The sequence below is a fragment of the Coturnix japonica genome, chromosome 4 (genome assembly GCF_054131305.1).
Source record: "Coturnix japonica strain WE chromosome 4, WE-NBRP24, whole genome shotgun sequence".
NCBI lineage: Eukaryota > Metazoa > Chordata > Aves > Galliformes > Phasianidae > Coturnix > Coturnix japonica.
Window position 1 is genome coordinate 70,235,001 of NC_140666.1, and position 26,709 is coordinate 70,261,709.

General features: G+C 43.8%; 2 protein-coding genes across 39 annotated transcripts in view; one reads left to right on the forward strand and one right to left on the reverse strand.

Annotated features, from left to right (window-relative positions):
* Positions 1–994, forward strand: part of PHOX2B (paired like homeobox 2B) — a 3,216-nt gene extending 2,222 nt beyond the window's left edge. The window contains exon 3 of the mRNA XM_015862376.3: positions 1–994. This exon is cut by the window's left edge and continues 427 nt beyond it. Coding sequence (XP_015717862.1) covers positions 1–23 — 23 coding nt within the window. The 3' untranslated portion in view covers positions 24–994.
* Positions 995–12,928: 11,934 nt separating this feature from the next.
* The window catches only part of LIMCH1 (LIM and calponin homology domains 1), a 156,368-nt gene continuing 142,587 nt past the window's right edge, over positions 12,929–26,709 (reverse strand). For 17 of the 38 annotated variants that reach the window (XM_085545512.1, XM_085545505.1, XM_085545507.1 and 14 more), the window contains 9 exons: positions 25,396–25,488; positions 24,270–24,374; positions 23,337–23,470; positions 22,496–22,614; positions 21,307–21,430; positions 20,329–20,415; positions 18,556–18,664; positions 17,690–17,792; positions 12,929–15,830 (listed from right to left, as the gene is read on the reverse strand). In XM_085545512.1, the coding sequence (XP_085401638.1) occupies positions 15,805–15,830; positions 17,690–17,792; positions 18,556–18,664; positions 20,329–20,415; positions 21,307–21,430; positions 22,496–22,614; positions 23,337–23,470; positions 24,270–24,374; positions 25,396–25,488 (900 nt within the window). In that variant the 3' untranslated portion in view covers positions 12,929–15,804. The remainder of the gene's footprint in view (positions 15,831–17,689; positions 17,793–18,555; positions 18,665–20,328; positions 20,416–21,306; positions 21,431–22,495; positions 22,615–23,336; positions 23,471–24,269; positions 24,375–25,395; positions 25,489–26,709) is intronic. The other 21 variants (XM_085545514.1, XM_085545506.1, XM_085545510.1 and 18 more) reach the window with 4 other exon arrangements.

Below are 26,709 nucleotides of genomic sequence, written 5' to 3' on the forward strand. Positions count from 1 at the left end.
TCGTCAAGAGCGGCATGTTCTGAGCGGCGGCGGCGGCGGCCCCTCCCGCTCCGCGGTCCCCGCCGCCCCGCCGTAACCATCCGGGCCGCGCCCGGCCCGGTCCGGCCCGGCACCCCGCGCCCCGCGCCCCGCCCGGCCCGACGGCGGGGCCGCCCCGTTGCGCGACCGCGGTCTCCGGCGGGCCGGCGGCAGGCGGGGGGGCCGGGGCCGGGGCCGCCCTCCCGCGGGGCTCGAGCCTCCCCGCGGCCCGCCCGGGCCACCAAGTGTCTTCTCCCCCTGCCCGCCCCTCGGCCCCCGCCGCCCCGCGCCGCCGTCCCCGGGCCGCGGCCGGGGCCCCCCGCTCGGCGGGCGAGTTGTATTTATTATGAAATATTAATTATTATTAATTATTATTATCCCACGGTTCCCGCAGTTTTTAGGCATCTCCGTTAGGGTTTTCTAATTTCGTTTGAAGAGGCACAAAGTATAGCTCTTAGTTGAATGTTGGCAGGTAATGCTTTCTCTTTTTCTGTGTCTTTCTACGACTGTGTTCCGTGACCCAGCTGTATAGTGTTATATCAGTACAGACGTGTCTAGTTGGCCGTATGAATAACGTTTTCCCTTCTCGTAGTCTCTATGGCGTGTCTTTATGGAGAAGTAAGGTTCTCACGGGTTCCGTTCCCTTTGCGTTTAGCGAGGCCCCGTTCAGGCCATGGGATCTTTCTGTTCTCAGTTGCATGTCGTCTCCTTTTTTATTTCTTTTTTCTTTTCTTTTTTATTCTTATCTTTTATTTTTTATTTTATTTTTTTTATTATTATTTTTTTGCCTTCCTGTTGGAATCTGTTTGTGAGCATAATCGTCATAAATTATGTTCAGGATTTTCAGATTTATTTATATGTGGTTCAAATGAATGCTTCTATTTAAAAGGGGAAATATTTCTACATGTGCATATAGTTTTCCAAGAGTGTACCATTAATTGATTGTTGATAATAAAAACCAAAAGCAGATACGGCACCGCAGCTCTCCTGACTCATTGCCCTTCGGGGCGCACTGGGGCAGGGGTTGGTTTGATGGAGAACGTCGGGATCGGGTCAGAACCACAGAAACCAGCGGCGCTCCGCAGCATTTCTTTCCAACTGCTTCCGCACCAGGAAGGCCAGAACCGCGGTGCCATCATTAGGCCCTAATTATGCCGTTATTAATTAGAGGCAGAACGGCTCTTTTGGGGGCGCGGGGCGGAAGATGCGTCAGCTCTGACCTTTTGTAGCTGCCTCGGCCCTCGGAAACGGCCCAAATTAAGTGATATCCGTTAACATTAAAAACTGGGGAGCAAAGCGCAGATCGCCCCGTGTGTCAGTGGTGCAGTTGCCCGCACCGACCTGTGCAAGGCGACGGCTGCTCAGGGCCCGGTGCAGAGCCTGGAGCTGCCGCGGCCCCGACGGGGCGGGCGGAGAGCGGCCCCAGCGCTGCCGGGACAGCCCCGCACCCCCCTCCCTCTCCTCCCTCTCCGCCCCCGGGGGCACCGCGGGGTGAGCAGCGGGGACTGCGGGACACTGAACCCTGTCTGACTCTGTCTGGGGGAGGGGACTGGTGGGGGTTTGGCTGAGGAGCGAATGTGCCGGAGTGCTTGGGGAGAGAGTGCTACAGCCAAACGGAGCCAGGAGAGCGGGACCAGGGCTGCTCCACTAAAGAACATAGAACTGTTTTAAAATACTGCAGTAAAATGTGCAGTCTATTTTCCAGAGGGGAAAACAAAACAAAACAAACGCTCCACCCCGTATGCATTTCTTGAATGTACGACTTGTTATAATGTAGCTCACTTTTGCTATTTTCTGCTTTCTTCCAAAAGCCATTTTGTGATGTAAGCTCAGCTGTGTTTGGAGCACAGGGACTATCCGTGGCTGGCTCCGGGGCTACGGTGCTGCTGGTGGCAGTGGATGGCACCTGCAAGGCTTCCTGCTGGGAGTGCAGCAGCACTTGTCTCTGCCCTGCCACGAGTCTTGTACCTACAGCTGCCATTTCACAGCATGCACTTATGGCTTGGTAACGTGAGATGACATCACACTACATCTCTGGGTACTTCTTGTCATCTGTTCTTTATTTTGTCTCTAAAACGCAGGGTTTGCTCCACACAAAGGCTTCAGCTTCTGCACATTGAGTCTACATTTCAGCTAGGCCAAAGATCGTTCTCACTCCTAGTTTTACTGCGCTGGAAGCTGATTTACATCCTGATCTATGTTGTGTTGATGAATATGATTTAGCTGGGAAGTATTGGTAATGGTTGGACTAGATGATCTTCTAGGTCTTTTCCAACCTTGATAATTCTGTGATTCTGTGATTCTGATCTACCTTCTTCCTGATTGACTAAGTAGGTTGTGAATTCAAAGCCTCCCACGTTCCCTCATTAAGGCTCAAACCCTGAAAATCTTTTCCACAGCCAGAACAACTTACTGCTGTTGGTGAAGGCATTACAAAAGGGATGCGAGGGCAGCCCTAAGTGCTGCAGCTTCTCTCAGTAATGGTTCATGCAGTGCAAAGGTCACCTCTCTGTGGCTGATTACAATTCTGCATTGATACACCTAAGATTCTCCCTTGTCCTTCTGCCTCGCTGGAATGTTCTGTCTGGTCAATTAATCCCTCTGAACCCTAAGGCCTTTCCCCTGCCATTGCTTCTCACGTCCTGGTCACCAGCACTCAGCCACGCAGGGACCACAGGCCACATGGGATGAAGAACCAGCATGCTGATACATTCACAAACCTCAGTGTCTGCTAAGGCAGGTAGAGGTGGATGGCTTGAAAGTACACAAAGCTTGTTGCTCTAGTCTGCTAGGAAAGGAGCCCTGGCCAGAAGATGCCACTTGGTTGCTGAGCAGTGAGAGCCACAGGGGTAAGCTGCCCCCAGCCCTGAAGGACAGCTTCGGGCAGAGTGATGGGGCAAGTCAGAGGATGCTCTGGAGCAGAAGCAGGGCAAGGTTAGTGACTGGTAGTTTGACCCTCCTCATTGTATTCAAATAAAAAGCAATTTGTCTGAGAGTCCAACATCAATCCAGTATGAACACATTGCTTCTTGAAGAGTCCAGAGGCAGATATGCATGGCCAGGATGGTGAGTTCTCAGACATCTTTACAGCAACTGCAGAGTTTTGTTGTCTGCTCTTCTAAATTCCTGGACTGTAGTTCAGGCCTTACATTGCACCCAGCTCTGGGCAGCTCTGCATGTGCTGTCACTTCCTGCTCTCCAATACACAATAACTGTTTGTACGAAGTGGCTCTGAGATGGACGGAGGACACTGCAAAAATGAATTTTGCTAGTATAGAACATACAGAAGTAATTTTCACTGAGAAACAAGGGTATTTAAATGCTTTAATCTTTACATATCTATACCTCCTTAATAAAGTTATCAAATGTTTTTATCAATTTTTCATGTTTTCAGAGTCAAACATTACTCTGCAGACCCCCCTCACGATCCCACAAAGCAGAGCAGCCCTATGAGGGCCACACTGCAATGGGATGAGATGCCTTCTGCTCCTTTCAGAAGTTTTGTTTGGCCTTTTACCAGCTGGCACTTGGCAACTGCTAGGAAATTAACTGGAGCACTACTAAAATCCCTCTGCTCCTTAGAAAACCTGCTTCACTCTTTATAGTTTGCACAAGAGACCACCAGATGGGACAAGGCAGGACCTGAGAGAAGTCTGTCTCACTGTGTGGGCTTTCATCCAGCAACAGCTCAAGGAACTTCAGCTCATGCTCCCATTTCCTTGGGGAAAATTCCCATGGAGGGCTGACCCTCTCTGTGTCTGTTATACTGATGCAGGATCAAGACATTTGCATGTGAAGAGGAATGTCATTTCTCACTGTTGCTGCTGAGGTGAGGGTCCTTCCTGCTCCTTTCTGAAATGGAGTTGGTGCAGATAATTATTGTGGTTTCAAGTGGCTAAGAGGAAGAAGATCAAATGCAAACAGGTTATAAGCAGTGAGAAGTGCAGGTAAAAGGAGCTGTGCCTATGCAGGACTCTGAAATGGAGCACCTGCATAAGGCCCTGGCCACCAGGGTACCACCCCTGGCATCTATCCCACCTCTCTAAGCCCATCACAACTACCACTGCTTTCACAGCAGAACAGAGTCAGCCCGTCTGGGCCAGCAGCCAGCAGGTCCATGTGGGCAGTGTGGGTGTCAGTGTTCTGCCAGGTACAGTGTGTCCCCCTCCATGGGCTTATTGGCAGCAGGGACCCCTGCAGAGTCCTTGTCCATAAGGGTTCTGCTTCAGCCAGGCCTCAGTTCTGTGTACCCACAGCAACATGGGGAGCTGGGAGAGCTGCTACACAGGACAGCTGTGATTCTCGTTGAGGTGTGTCATCATGTTAACAGAGTCAAATGCAGCATGTAGTAACACAGGTACTCCATAGACTGTCACCAGGTGTGGGTTATTCTACCTACATTTTTTTGCCTATAGGGTCTGACAAAGCAATTTAAAATAACCTCCTCAGATCAGGAGAACTCAAAGAAATGATCTCACTGCACCACACTGGAAGCAGCTGCCACTAACGATCCTGCTGTGCTGCTTTAGGAGGGTTTCCAAATGGGTGAGCTGTGACAAGAGGCACTTTGGGGGACTCCAGGGTTAGTGCTGCAGACAAGATGCCCCAAAATCCAGTGCACCAACGCTCTCTCTAATTCCAAACTTACATACTTCCTTTACAAATCTTTATCCAGTGATGTATTAACTTTCCTTCATAAATCAGGTGTCTTTATCCAGTGACATCTTCACACAAGAAAAACCCTGTGCAGAGCATCTCATCCTCCTGGGGATCCCAATACAGCTCCAGGTGCTCCCAGGGACTGCTGACAGCACACAAGTGTGCAGGGAAAGCAAACTCCTGTCTCTTCTATGCAGCTCTTCCTGCAGAGATGTCTGTGTTCAGAACCTTATAACATCAAGAATAATCATGGAATGAATCGTAGAATGGCCTGGGTTGAAAAGGACCACAATGATCATCCAGTTTCAACTCCTCTGCTATGTGCAAGGTCACTGACCACTAGACCAGGCTGCCCAGAGCCACATCCAGCCTGGCCTTGAATGCCTCCAGGGATGGGGCATCCACAACCTCCTTTGGCAACCTGTTAATAAGGTATGTTTGTTCCAAGAACCATGATTTGCTCATATAGAAAATAAATCTATACATATGACAGTGTGATAATTTCTGCCTTGGTGAGCAGCAGGTTTAATACAGGTAAGAGGAGGTGCTTCAGCCCTCAAATAATCAGGCTGAGACCCACAGCCATGAAGATTTGTTTAGGGAAAGATTTCAGCTGGATTCTGCAAACAGCTGAATGTTGAGTAAGAATGTCCAGCCAGCACAGCCAGGGCTAATAAAAGCTTCTGAAGCTGAAATAAACCTGTCCATTTCAGGGTTTAAGCCAATTTCTACTTACTAAAGGTGAGACCTTCAACAAATATTTCTTTCCCAAAACATGTCTGCTTGCTTTTATTTTTCTCTTTTTAAATCATCTTCTGCTGCTCAGTTCCACAAACAAGTTTCCACGCTGCAGATCACAAACATAAGGCTGTGCTACGTTTCTGTATTTAACAGTGTCCACCCAAAGCATGTCCACCCAAGATTTGCTTCATTTACATCTCTCCATTGTCTTGCAGGGCCAGCAGTAGTCCTGGCTGCCTCCACAAGGCCAGTTTCATCTCAGAACTAAGTACAGTGCACAGCTGAAGTCAAATACTCGTGCCTGCAAAGTAATTCATTTCTCCTATTATTACCGATTGCTTCCATTGATCAGCACTTCCACTGCCGCACACCACTAATACATTTAAATGCCAATGTGGGAATTAATTATTCTCATTTATTTCCTTCCGAAGATCATGAAATCAAACCTTTTTTTTGCTGAGATTTTGAGATGTTTACATAAATTCAGGGCCAGATTTGCCTTTAAAATTGCTCAGGATCAGTCATACAAAACCTTGCATGCTTACAATAATGTTGAAGAATTCTTTCTCAGCTGTGAATGAAAAAGAAAAGTAAAAATCACCCAAATACCACAATGAGAAACCCGTAATTTCTAAATCTTTACCTGTGAGTTATGAACGAAAAGGAGTCTCTCTAGGCAATGAAAAATGCCAACAATACAAGAGATGATTCAATTACATAGCTGTGTATTGTAATTCTCGGTGCTTTATAAAAGGCAAAATTCAGATATGCTATACAATAAATTATCATTAAGATGAGACTACGGTTTGGTCTAATAGAATCCCATTATTTAGAAATGGATGAAGAAACCCTATTAGATGACATAGTTAATTTTCTGCCAGCACTGAGGTCACTGCTCTTTCACTCTTGGGCTCGCCTACATGAAAACTGTTGGTACAGCTGAGCTCTCTTCTTTTGCAGTGGGGTTGTGGAAATAAAGGGGAGCTCTGTGCAGATCATCACTTCCATAAAGGAATGAAAATAACTATGCCAGACAAGTCACCTTCATATATTATTTTAAAGAAGAAGAAAATTTACTCCCAGTGCGGGGACAAATACCCCAATGGCAATACCACCCCATCAACAGGGGATTGTATATGAGGATTAGGGACCAACCTGTCCAACAACACTGCTGGGCTCTGCCATTAAGCACTGAGCAGTCACTGTGGCAGGCTGCATCCTCTTGCTCCACAGCCCATGTGTGTGAGCTCCCAGAGCTCAGCTGCGGCTTCACTCCCATTCTGCAGAGCTGTTCCCCTCAAGCAGGCCACCTTTTCTTCCCAGTGATAAATTAGCCTCAAGGGCTGTGTTCTCTGAAGGGGTTCTCACACAGTACTCAGGCTCTCCTAGCACAGCAGTTCCAGGACAAGAAGAGCACAGATTTCAGCCAGCAGTATCTTATCACCCAAAGGGGAGCAGTTCTCCCATCTCATTCTGATACAGTGACAACTTTTTCTGCAGGGATGCAAAAGCTGAGCACATGTCCTTTGAAGTGCACTGAATTCTTATCTGGGAAACATGCACCAGGAATATGATTTATCCCACTTTGTCTTAAGTAATTCTTCTCTCATAGTGACCATGATGCTTCTACTAGAAATGCCTGTGAGGCTCCATGTGATGCCCTGCACAGCTCAGGGAGATGCAAAGAGAGCTCTCCAAGTGCCCAAACAGCCCATGGATGTCAACAAACGTGGGCTGCTGGCAGAGCCCCACCTGTGAGTGTGAAACACGTGTGAGTGAGGTGCTTCTGTCTGTCTGATCAGCACCTCTACAATGGGGTCTGTGGACTTAACAAACTTGTTATTAACCACACTGAGGGCTGGAGATACTGAAATGATCACTTACTGCCAGTGTATCCAGGAGAGCTGAGAAATAAGTTTCATACAGTGCCACATCAGGAGGCACAGATTGCTTTGCTCTCAGTGTTCTGGGGTTAGACAAGCAATAGGTGTAAAAAAGAATCAGATACTGCTAATGGGTGTGACTCCATAAGGATAACATGCTGAGCTGATGTGCTGAAGAAATAGCTGCAAAAGTTGCCTTATTTGGTTGTCACGGTGGGATTTATTTTTGTAACCAAAGTTCTGGCTGGACTGATGTCTCACCAGCACAGAACTCAAACAAAAGAGATGGCACCGCGGTAAAACTGATAGAAAAGATCTGAACAATTATACGAAGCAGATAAGCCATTAACTGCTGCCAGGATCCAAGGATGTGCTCTGCAGGACATTGAGGCTGCAGCTGTCATTAAGGCGGTCCTGAGTCATCATGGTGCAGAGCAGAACACTGACATTGGGAAATGTGCATCTGTAGGAGCTTCTGGGCAGCCTGGGTTTAGGCTGGCATCTGCCACAGGCTGGGGCTGAACTATCTTTGGGATATGGTGCTGTGAGCAAGAATTCACTTTGTTTTATCTATTTTGTTTAGCAGGCCCTCATCTGGAAGCATCATCACATCTGGCTCATGATCTCAACCTGCTTTTGCACACCGTGTCAGCCACAGGAAGGTGGCAGTGGAAAAGCCACACTTGTGGTAAATTAAGTGCATGAAACAATCCATGTGGCCAGTTTGTTCCGCTGATCTGGAGAGCAAGGTAAGAACAGCAGTAGCATGTGCTGCCCCATGAAAACCATAGAGGCTCTTTAGTGTTCCTGGGTCACCCTGAAATTGCACACAGGGCTTTTAAATAAGCACTCGTGCAGCATCAGTCCTGGCTGCAAGCTCGTTCCTCTTCCAGCAGTACTGCAGTGTATTCCTTGGGGGTTTTCTGTTAGCTGTGAGGTGACTGGAGGAACAAATGGTAAATGTCTGGAGCAAATGGGATATCCCCTCCCTGAAGAGAGACATTTTAAGTGCTAACTAATAATTTTAAAATACTTTGGTGAAAATATCCAACGTGTTTAGTTTTATTTTCACTGATCCATTTGAAATAATTCAATCTGTAAGTCTTTTTCAGAAAGAGAATTATTGTCACAGACTCACAGCACCAATTTATTACCCAGAGTAATAACCTTGGCCAAAATGCCTATTTCAGCTCTTGAATAAAAGCTTGGTTCACATGTCCAATGTCCCGTGTAAGAGAATTAGCAGAAACTCATCTCAGTGTGGTTTCAAAAGAGGAAACTAAGCAGACAGCCTTGTTAATTTAGCATATAGACTTGGAATAAAGCACAGCATCCATCATCTCTTGAAATTCAATTAAAAATTGGTCTTGTGTCCAAGGAGAAGGAGCCAATTTTCTGCTGGAAGCAGAGCCTTGGAAGATCACTAAAACCCTTAATGGTTCTTTCATTGTGCGAGCCAACATGAAAGGAAACCAGTTTGGGAGTTCAGATTACCCCTCCCATTAAGAGCCAGAGCCTGTACAGGCGGGCTCCTGGCTGCTGGTGATACTGCCTGCCTGCATAGATACAGAGCTCTGGCTCCTGCTCTTCCTCCACACCCTCCCACTGCCATGGCTGAGGCCACACTGCCCGGCTCCATGCACCGCACTGCAGCCCGTGTCCTCATGCTGCCACGGTGGTAAAAAGATGCTCGCAAACATGTGCTGAGATTTAATATCTTGGGAAAGGGAAGCCTGAAAATATGTTAACAAGATTTTCAGCATTAAACACAATTTTGTTTCAGATTTCAGCTGTTAAACATCTTAATTTGTTTTGCTTTTTACTCCAGTACCATAATTCTAATAAACTCTGACAGCCTGTGACTCCGCAATGAGGAGGTTTCTCAAACCAATCTCTTTACTTGAAATCTGATTTACAAAGCCTCAGTCCTTCAGCTGGATGGCAGCGGTTGCATCAGAGTGCTTGTCATGGCTCGACATAGGAGCACACGTCGAGCGTCTTTGGGGAGGGACAGCTTTTGCTTGCGTGCTTGTTTTCTTCTAGAGGAGCCAGAGGATTTGCTGAGATGAACTAATTTTCTTAACCATACGTTGTCCTCCTGTGCCAATAAAATCTAATGACTGCTGTCATGCTGTGTTTGCCACACTCGGAAATAAATAGAGGATATTCTTCTGGAACAAGCATAGAACTCTTGGTGTGCAATATAGGTAACATCTATGCAGTTTATTTTTAGGTTGTATAATGCTTTTTATTATATTCATCTGTTTTTGGTTAATTCAGAAAGTTTCTGGACCCCCATGTTCTCATCTCAGCCATGCCTTGGTTTGGCTTCTTGCTACAGGTCAGACTGCTTGCTGACCAATGCTGAGACACCAGGACCATCTGCTCCAGCTGTGGGCCAGTCCCAGCCTCATGTGGGTTATCGTCTCCCTGGGAAAGCAAGGGTTTGTCCTGTAAGAAGTGCACGTGAATGGCATCTCACAGGATGGCTGAGGTGGAAGGGGTCTACCTGACCCCACTCCTGCTCCAGCAGGGACACCCAGGGCAGGGTGACTAGGCCCATGTCCAGGTTGCTTTTAGAGATCTCCAAGGAGGGAGATGTTATATCAGAAGACCCTGCAGAGTGAGTATGAGCAATAACAGATAAACACAAACATCTGCTCTCCAAGGTGTTCATCCAGACTGCTGCCTGCTTTTGACTCCATGCTGAAGAGGCTGGGTGCTGAGGAAGTGTGGTGCTCAAAATTGTTCAGAATCTTGTCCAGATTGCGTTGGCTTACTGCAGTGCGAAGGAAACAACTGATACTGTATTCAGGCTGCAGCTCACTGTCAGAATGGGGACATCTGTTAAAACTGAGAACCTGTGGAAAGATGTAGGATTTATTTTCTTTCCATGATGAAAGGTGTGAGGGCAGACAGTGGAGAAATGCATTGTACCACACTGGCCTTGCTAGCCACAGGGATCTAATAAAGATTATCCATATGTTTTGCCATACTGGGGCTGCTTCAGTTATTGATGTGGTCCTGCAGGAGTTCCCACTGAAGGCAGTGGCTGCTTGCAGCTCTCCAAAGCCCATTGGGCAGATGCCATGCTTATTGATGGCCCCTTTTCCTAACTGGGGCTGGACAGCAATAAGCTGACAAATACTGTATTGATAAATTAAGAAGAATTTCTGCCCTAATAGCAGAATGCCTGGCATCTGAGGGGAGGCTGGTGACCAGCCCAGGCCTCTTCCTTCCTTTCACCTCCCACCACCATCAGCACAGCATCCCCAGCACTCTGCCTTTGCCTCACCAAGCATCCATCAGGAGTTTATCATCTGCAGAGACAATGCAAGTCCTGCAAGTGGAACTACAAACATCCTGAAAAGTACTTCCAAGCGTATATTCCATCATGTCTCACGTTCACACAAATATACATCCTTCAGGAAATTAATGATGCTGTGAGACAGCAGTCTACGTGCCATACCCTGCTCAGCAAGGCTTCCCATCCTCAGGTGTTGGGTACACACAAGTAATTGTATTCTGTTGTAAAAGTCTTCTCCCAACAAAAACACTCGTGCTTCTTCAGATAGAGTTAATACAGCAACTTTTATTGTGTGCAGAGAATAATGCTCTTCACAGTTTACACCGCCGAACCATTGGAGGATTGGAAGATGGCTCACTTATGGTGCCACTGAAGCTGCCACATACTTCCCAGAGAGTTGGGTGGCACATCTTTGTCCCCATGCTTGTCACTGGAGTGACATGTTATCCATAATCAGAAGTGACAAAAAAAAAGGGGATCTTTTCAAATCTTATTTTCTGCTTTCTGTTGATAAATCCTATTCTTTAAGGAAGGATTAGCAATTCTATTCTTTTCTCTTTAATTTATACAGACATGCAACCAGCCCCAGCATGTTTTAAGCAGCAGGTGACTGGCCTAGAATACATAGGTCTGCAAACCATGGATGCAGCATTAGGTAGGAGAATGTGCAGTGCCTCATATGCGGCAAAGCAGATGGACTCTATGGATGAGTTAGCAGTGACTCATCACATTGTTTCCAATAATGGATTATTTTCACTCCAAATGGTTAAAAATCCCATATGTTTTTGAGAGGAGAGCACCAGTTTGGGGAGGAGGGCTCCAATGGCTCCTCCAGCAGAGGGCAGGGGCTCTGGAGCAGAGCAGCAGCAGCACCAGGGCAAGCATCCAACCCCTTATTTCATTCATGCTATGTGTTAAGAAACAAATGAGCAAGAAAGAATCCCCAGCATGCAGCCCCACTGTGAGGACAATCTCAGCCTGTGCCTCCTATCTCTGTTTTGGGCTCTTACTGCTCTCAAAATTTGAGCTGTTTCCAGTTTAGTCAATTTCCCCTTATCAGGAAATTCAGATGAAATTACATTCCTACCGGAGGCTTTTAGTGGTGTAGTGGAGCCTTAAAGGAGATGCATTTTTCTGGCACCTGCTTTTAGCTGGGGGGGGTGACATGATTGGTCTCAGTGCCCACAGCCTTTCCGACCATCATTATAGACATGTCCCAGAGTGAAGCTGTTGCCACCTTGCGCTGCTGTCACCCAGACCCCAGGAGGGCAGAGCAGGGTGACTGCCTCCCTGAAGTTCACTGAGCACCATCTGTGACCACTGCCGGCTGTCAGGAAGGGAACCATCTGACCACATATCTCACTTCGCTAAACCAGGTGGCCAGAGCTGCACCTACAGCTGATTGTTACAGAGCTGAAAGCAGGCAGCAACCACTATCCTCCATGAACAGTCACTAAAGCTGTGTCCTGCAGTCCCGGTACCAGCCGCACCCCAACCTCAGGGCACCTGGTGCACCCTGGCAGTCCACAGCCCCCTCCCACCACTTGGCCCCCAGCTATGCAGAAATGGTGCAGCTCTTCAACCCAGTTCCATTAAGGCAGCTGGGATCCAGGCACCAGGATAAAAATCTACTTTTGGAAACAATCAAATTGCCCATACTTCCCTGTGACTCATCTAACAGCCGAGAAGCATTTCTGGCACAAAACCAAACCCACCATCCACAGTGCCCAGATAAAAGGAAGAGAAGGGGGCTCAGAACTTGGTGTGAGCCTTAGAATGATTCTATGATTCTAAGGCTCACACCAAGTTCTGAGCCCCCTTCTTCTCCTGGTTGCTGCTGAAGTAACCACAGACTCATTGGGACCCACGAATTAGCAAGTGCACAGCCAAGCACAAACTCTTAGAAATACCTAGAAACAGAATTACCCAAGCACAAGTTCAGTTCTGCAAACCTAAAGTGTTTTATTGAGCCAATGTCTGAACCACAGCCCACTGCCATCAGTGAAAAGGCTTCAGAGGACTCTGGGTTCAACTCACAGCTGCAATAGCCACAGGAAGCCATCTGTGCTTGCTGTTTCCCATATCAGGTTTACATGCCCTTGTACTTAACCAGCCATAGCTTGCGGCAGCAGCCCTGGAGCTGTGTCCCTTCCCCTTTGTGCCTCCTTTCCTGTTCCGCTCCACTTCTGCAGGGCTCAGCCTACACCAACCACATGGCAGCTTTTTACTGTGGGATGCTCAGACCCCACGGTCCCATTTTACAAATACACCACACGCAGCATGACAAGTTAGTTAGAATAAGTAAAGCAACACCACCAAAGATAATCAACATTTTATTTATAAACATACATTTACTATAAAAGCTGTTGCATTTTAGACATGTTTTCCTAATTTCCAGAGGCATTTTAGAATAAATAAAAAGGAGGAAAGATTAGTGTAAATGGTATTCAACATCAGCACAGTGAGGACAGCAATCCCTGCCCTGACTGGACACACACATGGGGATGGTCTCCTCCGGTGCACTGACCTTTGGGACACTGATTGGAAACTACAGATGTGCGGCATCAGTAACACTACACAGCAAAGTAAGGATAAACACACCACGGGGAGAGGGGCAGCGGGACACAGATGGGCTATGACACCTGGTCAGGTCCTCTGGAGTACTGAGAGGCTAAATAAGTTTTGAACCATTTAAAACCCATTACATACATTGAACGTGCTTAGCAATAATAAACCCATTATGCAACAAATACATTTACATTGTAATTCAAATGTCGGGAAGCGTTTTTTTCTTTCTGTGCTTAAAGTTCCTGATAAGAAATGGATCACAGTCATGTGTTGAAACAGGAAAAAATGGGGGAAAAAAAAACAACCAAAAGAAATTAGCCTGAATGAATTTGCCATGCAAGACTCCAAAGGAAATACAATTGAATGTAAGCTGCTAGTAAGCATGACTTAGGAAACTGTTGAAAACTATTCTGTGCTCGTGAACAGATGTTCAGTAGGGGAAAATCTGAAGCCTGAGGACGTTGCTGCTTCATTTTGCTTTACATACAATCATATCTACCACAGTATGCACATCTGACACTACGGACAGACGTGGGATAAGCTGAGCAGCCCAGTGATGCTGTGCCCAACCCCTGCTCATGCATTTCAGTCCAGGTATGCTCCAGACAGCCGGGGCTCTCCTCACAAGGTTAAGGATAAGAACACCCCATCTGTGACACCAGCCCTCCTGCACAGCTACACTACAGCACGGGGGGAAGCGGTGACTGGGCCCAAGCAGACACACAAGCATGCACTAAAGGTCTTCTTCAGAACTTAGGCCCAGGCACTGTGTTCGCTCACATACCCTTAATGCAGCACATGGAACTGTGCAGATGAATGAAGCAGCTGATAAGATCTGCCTTCTGCATTTCCATGTTACGCATTATCTGCAGGAAAACATGATGCTGACCACATGCAACGTGTAAACATGCTGGTTATCAAAACCTGCTAACAGTAAATCATGCAAAGGCTTAATCAAAATATCAGGCTTCACCGTTCTACTCCCCAAATGCTTGGTGTTTTCTAAGGCACGGTATAAGGAAGTGGCACTTCCCAGTGCATTGCCACGATGTCCCCAGATGACAGCACTACACGTGTTGGCTGCGACATATGCTTCTCAGTCAGTGTGCAGCTCACATGCAAGGGGTTGCCTTTATTTAATCCAGTCGTTGTCAGCTATGTAACAACCCCAAATTATTGCAGCCCTAATAACAACTCAATTTCTGTTTCCCAGCAAATCAAACGACAATGGGTGAGCACATACATAAGACTCTATAACTTAATCACAGTTCTAAGGCAGAATGGGTAGATGTTTCTCCCTCCATTGCAAACAGATAAAACGGGATACTGCAAATAACCATTTCCTTCACATTTTACAGCCATACCGCATCACCTAAACTTGTCTGTGTGTTCTGACAAGCTCACACAGCTCTGGCTGTTGTTTCTACAGGCTGCAGGAACGCTTCACAAGGAGCACACACTTCACCAAAAAGCATAAACATTGGAGCAAGCGACTGCCTGTCGCTATCAGCTTCCATGCCCGCCTTCCATGCTCATCGGTATTGCTCATTTTGTCTGGGAGGATGTATGGAAAACAGAGCTTCACAGCTGTGTAATTCAGTGCTGAACTCGTGGGAGGACTCTGGAGAGGGCCAAACACGCCTATTTCTCCCCATGGGATTTCAACCACACACAGTGTTTGCAAGTGGAACAGCAGACCTCAGAACAACTCAGCCCATCAGCGGGGATGCTGCGCAACCAGGAAAGCTTCACCGTTACCATCGCACTGCAGCTCACAGACTCATACGGCATTGCATCCGCCCACTCCGCAGCCTCCCCCCGCATCACCCTGTCCTTAAACCTCATAACAACACTGGCTTCTGAACCTGCTGAGGAGGATTGCTCCTGACGGGAACCTTGCAGTCGTCACGGTATACAGTCTTTAGGTTTAATGAAGAAATCTTTATTTGAGAGAATATCAAGCTATAGTCATGAACATTACTTGAGGTACACAAACAAAAAATCCTATTGCTAAAGGTGCAATAATTTATTTGTATAACTCCTACCCTCCGCTGAAGGTAATATAAACACAAAATGTCTCAGAATTACAGGATGTATTATCAAACTAGTCTCTGTATAAAAAAAGTTATAGCTTCAGTTATAACAGAGCAGTCGTGCTGTGATGCTTAGTTTTTCAAATGCACTGATTAGATGCTATCTTAAAATTACTTCTCATCTCAACTTGGCATATTCTATAAAGGTTCCGTAAACTCAAACTTTTAATTCCTAGAAATGTTAACACAAAACAGCTTTATTGCATGTTTATTTTCTTATTACTTTCAGGAGAACAAAGTAAGAGACTGAAAATCATCAACATACCTGAAAAGGTGGGATTTTGTTGTTGTTGTTACAGTACTTAGGCTTTGCCTTAACAAATATGGTCATACATATTTTGCAGATTTCTTAAGAAAGGAAAAACTGACATATTGCATTTTAAAGGAGCAGGTGCAGCACTTTTATGAGTTTTTTAAAATGAGATGAGAGCCACGATGTCCATGAATTCAAGCTCTTACAAATGATTGTCTGGAGGCAGCCAATACACGTGAGAAGAGAGTTCCTTCTTGAAAGTTACTAGGACTGAAAGTCATGTCACAATGTAGTTGGCTGTCCAGCAGCTGGAAAAACAAAATGGAATAAAGTCATTAGCCTACAAATGTTAACAAACATTCTCATTCACTCACTGGATTGCCAAGGATTTTCATCCTCCCATCTCTATCATTTAAAAAACCAAACACCTGGAAATAGGTATAATTTGTGCCCTGATTCTCCTCCTTCCTGCAAAGTTGCATCACTAACTGCAAAGAAGAATTCCGTGCCATTTGTGCTCCGCACGCACTTTTATTTCATTTGCTCTGGAAGTACTTGGGGGTACATTTACTTTTAGGCTCTGCAGTGGCAAAACAGTGAAGCAAAGGGCCGATGAGTCATCTTCAGCTGTGCCTGGTTTGTGTTATCTGACAATACAGAGCCCTTGTGTCACTTGGCCACACAGAGAATCTCTTCAATTTGCTGCTTGCCTTTGACTTCAACATCCACAAACCTGTAATTGTTTGTGCGTTTATCATTCAATATTGAGCTTTCCTCAACAACTGCCATGGGGAGTTTTTGGGGTAGAAAAATAACCTACCAATATCCCTTATTGACTTTCATTTAGAAAACAGAAAGGTAATCTGGGCTGCTATAAAATCTTTAATGCATTTTTCTCTTAAGGTTTTTCATACTTGATTTTGAAAATAAATAACTAAGTCACCCCCAGTTTCAAATAAGCAACATGCTAGCAGTCAAAATATTTCATCAAGGTGTCTGTAAGCATTTCAGAGCAATACTGATCAGCCATGCGTTTGTCAGAGATCATCAGCTGTGTGCAATGCTCTGTAGGCTTCCAGAGTTCAACAGGGCAGAGAAAGGCAAATCATTTTATATCTAGCAGCAGACTCTGTGGAACCAGAAAGCAGCACATGAGCATTACACATTTGTTCTTCATTTCAGAAGTGGGGTTCATAAAATTTAAGTTAAAAATGAGAGATTAACCGTGTTTGCAGCTTCATGACATCAAAACTGGCCCCTTTGAGCTTGTCAACAAGAACTAGTCTTTGAGATTTTGCATGCAGTTCAAATGCAAAACCTCCCAGCACAAAAGTCTGCACGTAGCCTCTGTGCTGCATCTTCTAGCACTGCTGCAGTAGAAATGATGATGGAATGATTTCTACAGCATACAGGCTGATATATAATTTAACTAATTTTTCAGCCATCCTTATGGGACCTCGATTCTTGTTTAAGTAAAAAGGATTATGAAGAAAAGAAAAATATGAGTTTTTTATCACATTCTTCTCTTTTTGTGTGTGTCCATGCAGATGTCTAAATGTGCATTATTTTTTTCATTCTTGTTTCTAAACGCATTAGGTTTAACCGTTAACACAAAAAGTTGTTAACGTTTCACAGAAGGGTTAAAGAAAACACCAGGGAAATAATTATACAACAGCACCCCCTAGCTCTGCTGACGGGGAAATGTCGCTGACATTAAAACAGAATCACAGAATGACCTGGGTTGGAAGGGACCTCAAGGATCATGAAGTTCAACCCCCCTGCCTGGCATACATAATAAGGCCCAGGGTCCTGGGCCTTGTAGAAATACCTGCGTTGTCTCACATGAGGTGACAGCTCCAAGCCTCCAGGACATACAGTACATGCACACTATAAAGCTTGTGTTTATGCACTAGAGCGGCCTTTAAGCCTAAATACTGCTGGACAGATATCCTCTGGGCAAGATTTATTGGGCTTGGAAGTATTTATGTTACAAGAAGATGTTAGGATGTTCCCTCCCAAAGGCAAAGCTATGCCTGAGCTGCAAAGCCATTTGGGCATAACACACTTCTTCTAGGAGAAGAAAAGCATGGAAACAGTACTGTTAAAATTCACTGTGATATCAGAAAAAAATATGTACACTGACTGTAGGACAGGATTTGGCACTTACTTCTGGATCGGATGTAACAATCATTGCAGTTCAGAAGACCATTTCTAATCCTGACATCTGTCCCACTTGCTGCATCTCCCAGCTGTCCCTTGCAAATGCCGCACTGTCAATTGTGAAGCACAGTAAAGAACAACAGATCATGTCCTAGTCTCTGTCACAGCTCTCCCAACATTTTGACTTTTTTTCCAATAGTTTTGCGAATGGTGGGAAAAAATAACGCCCCCCCCCCCCCCCCGAAACCCAGCCCATACTCCTGTGGAGCAGTGCAAATCAGTGACAAGTTTGGCTTAGAGCAAACAGTATTTTAGGACTGGATTTCAGCAGTCACCACTCATACAGAAGTGAAGTCTAGTGATTCTAAGGGACATTTGATTTTTATATTGCATTTTGGAGCCAATTTGTTTGTGTAGGACAAAGCTTAGAAAGGCCAGAGGTTTATTCTGAGTAGATATCTAAATTTAAGCTTTCACCAACAGTTAATATCAGCTGGGATAGAGATAATTTCAATACACACTTTCTGAGTTCTGTAGCTAACACTATCTTGAGTCACTACCTGAGACATGGTCACAAAGTATTTCTGAGGAAATAACTGGGAAGTTATTAGATGCTTCCCTCTGTAAGCAAAGCTAAGTCTATTTATTGATAGGTTTAATCTAACTACAACAATTGACAACAAACACATTAGCTACAGTTAATGTTACTTTCCCTTGTCCACAAACAAACAAATGTAACAAGCATGCAGACCCTCTATTCTTCTCTTGTCCAGTTCCACATCCATAGATAAACTCTATAGACCCAACATACTCTCTCCTCATACTGAATGATGACTTGAGATTTTGTGTAGGTGAACACAGTAAGAGACGTACCCTGAAACACTGAATGTGGAAATAAAGACCAAGTGTTTCAATAATCATGGCAGCTCCCTTGCCCAGAGGAAGCCCACAGGTGGAACAAAGCTTCTTTCCGCTGACAGACCTAGGAGACAAACATTGCTATAAGAAAACAGAACAGAAACTAAAACACAACCAAGTGCTTAAGGGAGGGACATGATGAGAGGAAGAAGCACTAGGGGGAGGTTCACATCAGAGATGCACACTGGCTCTTCAATCACTTAGAATTTTTCTACTGGAAAAGACTTTGTTTAACATAAGACCCATATGCTTCAAAATATTGTTTGAAATAAGGTCTCTGATTCAGCTTTGGGATTAAGGAAGGCTTTTGCTGAGTTATCCTCCACATCTGCCACACAGCCAACCAAGCAGATTTGCTTGAACGTGCAGGAGCTCAAACCCATTTCCCTACCAGTCTGTTGTGCTACATCAAGGGAAATGCAATACTCCTTGCTTTTATGTTATTTTTTCAGCTTTTTCACACCCAGACAGATAATGTTGGTGTCTTAGCAGGACTCAGTCAACGATGAATCCATCACAGCAGATACTCACAGATATTACCTGAGGCAGTTTTCAAGCCTGGAATTTTCTCCATTTGTTTACAAATGGGTTTTCTTATGCAAGTCAGAAGGCAGGAATGCTGTTCTTATACCCCAACCAGCTGGCTAAGTTAACAGCAGCAGCATAACTGTGGTGGCACCGACCAGGCCTCAGGCACTTAGTAAGTCATTTTAACCTATGGTGCTGCAGGTGCATGCTTGTTATAATCCAAATAGTTACATTAGAGCTGAAGTCAGATTTCCATCTGCCAAGTGAAATACTTCAGCTTTCACCTTAAGATTCAGTCCTGCCTAGACATTTCTAATAAGTAAACTGATTGATGCACTCTTTTTCATAATGTTTTTAATGGTATTGCAGGTGTACGCTTGTTGGTGTTTCACACTCTTCCCTTCTCACCTGTGTGCTAGCCTGCCAGAACTGATGTTCATCTAGTGAGATGAACCTGAGAACAACTGGGATCTCCTGTCACTGTGTCATACAAGTGGCATTTTTTCAGTCAGGGCTGAAACAAAGAGAGGAACTCCAGGATATTTCAAGAACTTTGAGGAGTGTTTCAGCATGTGTTTCATGACAATGACAATGGCTATCAAACCTGAAGAAAAATGTAGTTTAAATGAAGTCTTTCTAAGGTTCCTGTGTTGTGTGATTGTGCTATTTAATAAACCAATCGATTTAATACATGAGAAATTTAATAAACCAATCGATTTAATACATGAGAAATTATCAGTGATTCAGTCAAGCTACAGTTGCCATCTATTTAGAGTTGGTACATCCATTCACTGCGAAATACACAGCTCACTGCCTGACAGAATCAGGGACACAGCTTACTTCTGAGCGTGTGACTATTCACAATAAAGACAATATCCTTTGGCTTAAGTGCTCCGAACTCATGCTTAACTGCCTGCTTTTGACTGGGGCTTATATTATCCCATTTCAATTTCACTGAAATTTCAATGATCAAGCAGTCCTATAGCTGCTTTCTGAACTGTGTTATTCTAAAACACAACGATACTGCTGAAGTAGGTGATAAATAAGGGAGAGGGAGTGACAAGTTTATTATGTAGATGGTTATGAGCTGCAACACTGAGAAGAATTAACAGTGCATCTACATAACACAGACACAATTTACACTGTAGCATTTAACCAGTGACCACAAGATGTATTCAGTCTGCAGAATTCCTTATTGACCTTTTGTACCTGTTGGGTGACTGACTTGGTGCAGCAGGTGAGCAGGGAGATGATGGCCCAGATCGAAAGTTCTCATGATAGCCTGCCCTAAAGTAAAGGAGAGAAAATGCATTGCAACAACTGAAAATGAGTGAAAAATGAGGTTTTGTGCTGAGAAATTCCATTGGATGGATCTCAGGATTCCCAGCTCCAAAGATTTTCTTAAGGAAAACAAGGTATAAATTTGCTGTCCCCTGCTATTTTGATACAAGGAAAAACAACACACATATTTTGGTTCAGCACCTCAATCTACTTCCTGTTGCTCACAAGGTGTTGACCCCTATCCACCTATCAACACAACACACCTCACACCTTGATGAGGGAGGCTCAAGCCAAGAGGACGTGCACAGAGGCACACTGGGAGAAAAAATGTGGGGTCACTGATAGAGGGTCTGTGCCCTTCACTGAGTGAAAGCAAAGCTATCAGCACTGAGAAGTGATTTTCAATCTGCCCTCATTTGACCTTGCAAGAATTTGGTGAGAAAAGTCATGTGTGTTTTCTGTTATCACAAGTCACAGAATTGATTCAATTTCTCACTGCTTAAAGCTGTTCACAGATTAACGAACTAAATATAATTTTCAAATATTAGGCAAATATATCCCTTGTCTAGTGAAAGAACTGGCATTCCTTTTTCAGTAAGGCTTACACAAAAGGACACAAAGTATCAGAGAAGGGAAAAGTCTCACCAACCAAAGTTTGCAGCAGAAAGAAAACAACACTCTCTACATGTCTCCTTTTAAGTGTCATAGTCCTTAAGGAACTGGAATGAAATATTCTTTGTGTGTTTAGAAGCTGGGAAATGAAGCTCTCAGATACTGACTGCAACGAGGGAGATTTTATTGAGCCAGCTTAGCCTACAGTGAATGCTGAGCAAGGATATAGAGGAGAGCCAGCACGACTCCTCACACTCTGCAATAACCTTTGTTTTACATCCTCACCTCCTCCCTTCCCCTGTGGTGTTCGGTGTCTGCCCTGCATTCTGCCCCAGGAGCGGTCTCTGCCGGGCATCCTCTGCGCGGTGCGGGGACTGCTTCATCAACAGCTGCTGGTTCCATGGGACATCTGAAACAGGAGGTGGGGACATCTCAGTGCTATGCACAAAGGGCTTGTGTCAGTGCTGACTAACCAGTACAACTTGTGGGCAGACCATAAAGTGTGCAAGGGGTGAAGTCGGAATTAGGTGAAGACAACCATCCTGACTCTTGTAAGGAGGCACCGGGAGCTTTCAGTTACACACAGTGGTGTGTTTTCACATTCCCAAACCTCGCTTCAGATGACTCCCACACCTCTTTGAAAGCACTGCTGTTTCTATTATTTCACTTATGTTACTTATGTTTCAGATGGGTGCATAAGGCTCAGTGACAACAGCAATACGCAATGAACTGTAGCGCACAGGCATCTGAGCATCCCGCCTGTGAGATGAAGCATGTCATGCAGATCCTTCCTGACCAATTTTGTGGCTCACTGGTCAGGAAGGGCCTTACCCTTCAAAGCACCAACCAACTGGGTTAGAGGAGAAGAAAAGCTGTACTAGGGCCTATGAAAGGCCTGTTACCTATTTTTGATATCAAGGTCAAAAAGTCCTAATCCTGATTGTTTAATATCTCAAGAACAAGATGTGATGTGTCAAGGGGCAAGAAAGGAGCTGTCAGAATACTAACAGCAGAACAAGTTGTGGAAGAGAAACTAGAAAAAGCCTTATTAGGTGTTAAGCTGTCAGATCTTCAGAGTTTGCTTAATCACAACTACAGAACCATGAGGATGGATCACTGGGCAGCATCTTCTATTTCCTTTACTTAAGCAACATTTCCCAAATCACTAAGAACACAATAAAATTGCGACAAGGTGAGTAAACCTGCTAGATTTGATAAACTGAAATTGCATCTGGAACAAATAATACTATGATTTCTACCTACAATCAAAGCATTAATCGCCAACGTAAATAAGATTTTAAATTTCACCTTAACATTCTTATCTTTACTAACAGAAAACAACTCTTGAAACCCAGATACTCACATTTTGAATGAGTGTATCGTAATTTCCAAAGTTCTCCAAGTTAGTTTGCAAACCACTATGAATGCCCACAAGATTCCTATTTGGAAAAGAATACATGCACATGTTTCTCACCCTGAGTCAATGGCAGATTCAACTGGGCAGGCGAGCAGCGCTCCATCACCTTATGCTCCTGGTCACCTCCTTTCAAGATACCCATCTCTGGGTGTCCTGAGAACACTGTATTTCCACTGCTAAGAAAAGGAAATCACGTTGTATGGATGAAGCCACAAAAAAAATCCAACTATGGTACAATGGTAAAATCAGACCTTTGAATTTTACGTGCAACAATTTTGGTCCGTGGGTCTGCACTGACAAACTAACAGGTAACAGTCAGGAGTTAACCAGTCTGACTCTAAACATACCGTCTGTCCTTCCTACACCATATAATGACACTTCCATGCACTAGAAAACACTTTAGATTTGTAAAAAATGGTTTATTTGACACAGAAACAGCTTTTCTCAGTGTTCATTATACACCATTCTGCATCATCAGAAAGCTGTGTATACCAGTTTGATGAAGACCAGGACGTTGAACACCACCTGGCAAGTCTGAATATGGCACCTCCAAGATAACCAGGCAACCTCAGAAAGATTCTGAGTGAAAATATCTACTGCTTCTACATTCATCCAAATGCTTGTGAAATTCACACGCAAAGCACAGTGCAGTGCCATGCACAAATATCTGTGCTATCTAAGCTGTAAGATCTAATTCTGAGTGGGATGATGTGACAGCTGAGAAGGTGAGGTTTCTGATACACCCAACTAGCACTGTGTGTGACCATACATGTTTAAGCCTGACCAGGCTGCATTACATCTGTCACCAAGCCAAGGAGGACAGAGGCTCCATCATCAGTCATGAGCAAATGTGACGTCCCAGAACTCCACAGAACAGAAAGCTCCATGGGGTCCATACCTCCTCTTTTCTTGCCAGTGTTCATTTTCCTTGTTTTTCAGAGATGGCATACTGTCCTCCCAAAGCAGCTTTTTCTGCCTTGTAACTTCTTTTGGTTTGCCTTCTTCTGGAGAGCCATTTGAATCACTTGTGTTCTAGAAAACAGCAGGAGTGGGAACAAGAAGCTTCCATTGAACTCAGCATTAGTACACATATGAGAAAAGCACAGGCTGCACCTAGGTATATTGTGTTGCACAGTAAATAACAAGATGCCCAATCATGGATTTGAATAGAAAATACAGATGACTTCTTGGGTGTAGGTGCCTTAGGGCAGGAGAAAATTAAGTCTGGGAATCCCATGTTTATTCTACTGATATCATCTGAGGTGTCATTCTCTGTTCTCTGGCAAACAATTATATGCTAGATACATGAAGTTAAACGTTCTATATGGCAGAATCCATATGAGAATCAGAGTGTGAACATCCCTCCATTTGTTTTTCTGCTTTCTAGAAGGGATGATCAGAGAGAAAAGGAGGAAAAGTGAGAATTCAATCTCAACTTAGATGTGCTTAAAGCACTGTCTTACAATCATGATTTTGGATGCAGGGAAATAACTTCAGATTTTGTTGGCTTTGAGAAGGTAGGTATAACAAACTGGGACAGGTCACTTTTTTTACAGCACCAGTCGAAGAAGAGAAGCAGCTGCAAAAGAAAGAAAGCTGCACCCTCTGTTTAACAAAAAATGGGACTACGGCTGTTGGCTTGGGAATTTGGCTCTTTGGTTGTAAAAATACACAAGCTACAGTGCTCTGAGGTGTTACCAGCTATGGAAGGGATCCAGAAAATACTCTTACTCTCATTGATCCCAGACTTTGTTTGCCTTTAGCAAAGAGTGAAACTCTGCACTCAAGATGGCTTTGACTTTATTGCCTTATGATTCCACAAGAAACTCACCGCTGTTTTATTTCCTTCAGTGGTAGAGGAAGAAGAGGAGAGGAGTTCTGCAGAGTTTGAAGAAACAATGAATGGAACTACAGTATCCTCAATTATCTTACGTTCCTAAGAAAAAAAGAAAACCAAGAGAGAGCAAGACTTAGAAAAAACAACAAACAAAAAAGACCCAACATCAAACAAGCAGAACGTCACCTTTATGCTGAAAAGTGATGCATTAAGATTATGCATTAAGTTTTGAATACGTTTGTATTTAAATGGCTAGATAAGGGCTCGTGTTACCAAGAATAATGGTAATAACTCAATTTTAAATTTACTTCTATGTTTTGCACTCTTTTTCCTTTCATCTTACTGCCTTTGAAAAGGGATGGCCAAAAGCAGACAGAATACTCCCCTTAGGATGACACCCCTGTTTCTCACATCAGTCAATGAAATTACATTTTAAAAAAATGAAATTACACTTGGTACATAAAGAAACGTATTCCAGAACTTGAAAAAAATTACTTCCTGTTAAGATTACAAGTTTGATCCTCAAGCACGAATGACAAGACATCAATTTGTGTAATGCACAATTAGACAAGCAGACAACATTGATATTTCCCAATTTCCTGAAATAATGACTTACAGATAATGGAATAAAAACATTTTTGTCTATATTGTTGTTACTCTACAGTTGCAAATTTTGAACAATTTCTTCATTTTTAAATTTATTTATTTATTTTAATTTTGAGAAACAAGGCTGGTTAGCAACAAATCTAAACGATGATGCCCAAGGCAGACAGCTTCACCTGAAATTCCACCAAGTGCAGATAGCAAGTGTATACCAAAGCACAAAGGGCTCTTTCGTGCGTGAGCGTGCCCAGGAACAACCCTTATGACTCACCAGACTTACGCAGCAATCACGCACCTCCACCTAAGTAGAGATGCTAAGAATACTAACCTAAATATTCCAACAGTTTTCCTCCGTGCCTATGGCAGTGTTTAAGAGGAATAATTCTCCTAAGAATTCAAACTTGAGACATTTTGTTTATTAACTCGTTATGGGATTTATTTTTTTTTTTAAGTTCATAACTGAGTGAATTTAAATACAATTAAGTCAATAAACAACCTCCTCCTTTCAGCTTTATACCTCCTCATAGTATCTACGCTCCTCCTCTTCAACTTCTCTCTGTGCCTTTTCCCATTCCTCCTTCAGTTTGTCTTGCTCCTTCTGATACTTCTCCTGTAAGTGGAGACAAATAGAGGTGAATTCAGTGCATTCTGTATTAGAATTAAATTCTGTAGGACCTCCATAGTGAAAATAAGCCTGTTATGAATGGCTATCTGGGAAACCGGATGAAACACAGATGTGAAGATTAGATACATCCACTGGTCTTAAAAATTTCCTTTCCTCTTCCCACTAATTTCTAGCTCTTACAGTCAATACAAGGAACCACAAGAAATTTGACTTGTTAGACATTTTTATACACTTTGCCAGAAATGAAATTTATTCTAAACAATGTCAATAATTCCTTGTTTGTTACAGAGTTTTAAGAGTTGCAAAAAGCTACCACACATCCCAAAATACTTAAGCATGCATTTTGCATTAATAATTTCAGCAAAGTAGCTTAGAAACAAACAGGTTTTGCAGATGCTGGTATTGGCACTAATGTAAGAGAGATGCCAGTACAACTTAATGAATGATGAATGTGAGCACAGGCTTAAAAGATAAATAAACTGTGTGTAAAGTTTTGAAGAAGGTAAACTCATAACTGCCAACCAATTCTTTTTCCTCCTTGATGGGATCATTTCTTGAGAATAGTTTTCACATAGTTTTACATGAAGATTTAGCTCAAGATCTTAAAAGAGATCTTTAAAGAACTGATTTGAATATGAGGAAGAATGACAACTTTCATACCTCTTTTACACTAGTTCCAACATCTGTTCAAATTAGAAATTGCAACTGTCTAACCCAAAAGAAAAGCAATTACTCTTGAGAGAGCATTCAGATTTGCCAGAAAAGCCATAATGAGAATTTGACAGCACTCCAAGAGGAAACAAACATGCTGTCTGAAAAGAAACAAACTAAAGAAAAGGAGGCAGTACAGATGGACATGAAGCATTTTTCCAAGATGAAAAGATTGTTTTACTGATCTCCATCTTTGGACATTTGTTTGTTCTCTGTCACACAGAGAAAAGGTAAGATTTGTTTGGGACCAATCAAACCTAATCACTGTATAGAAAAAGATACTACTGACTAATGGGGAAACTCAAGTTCTCAGGTACATTGCACTTCTCCCAGCTAAGAGACACAACCAGAATTTTTGTAGTATACTCTACCCCAGGCAAAAACAGTGGTTGTTGAGAGTGGGTTTCTCCCCGTCACAAAACAAAACCAAAACAAAACAGAACAAAAAAAAAAAAACAACAAAAAAACCTCTACCTCTGTGTACAAATTCTCTTT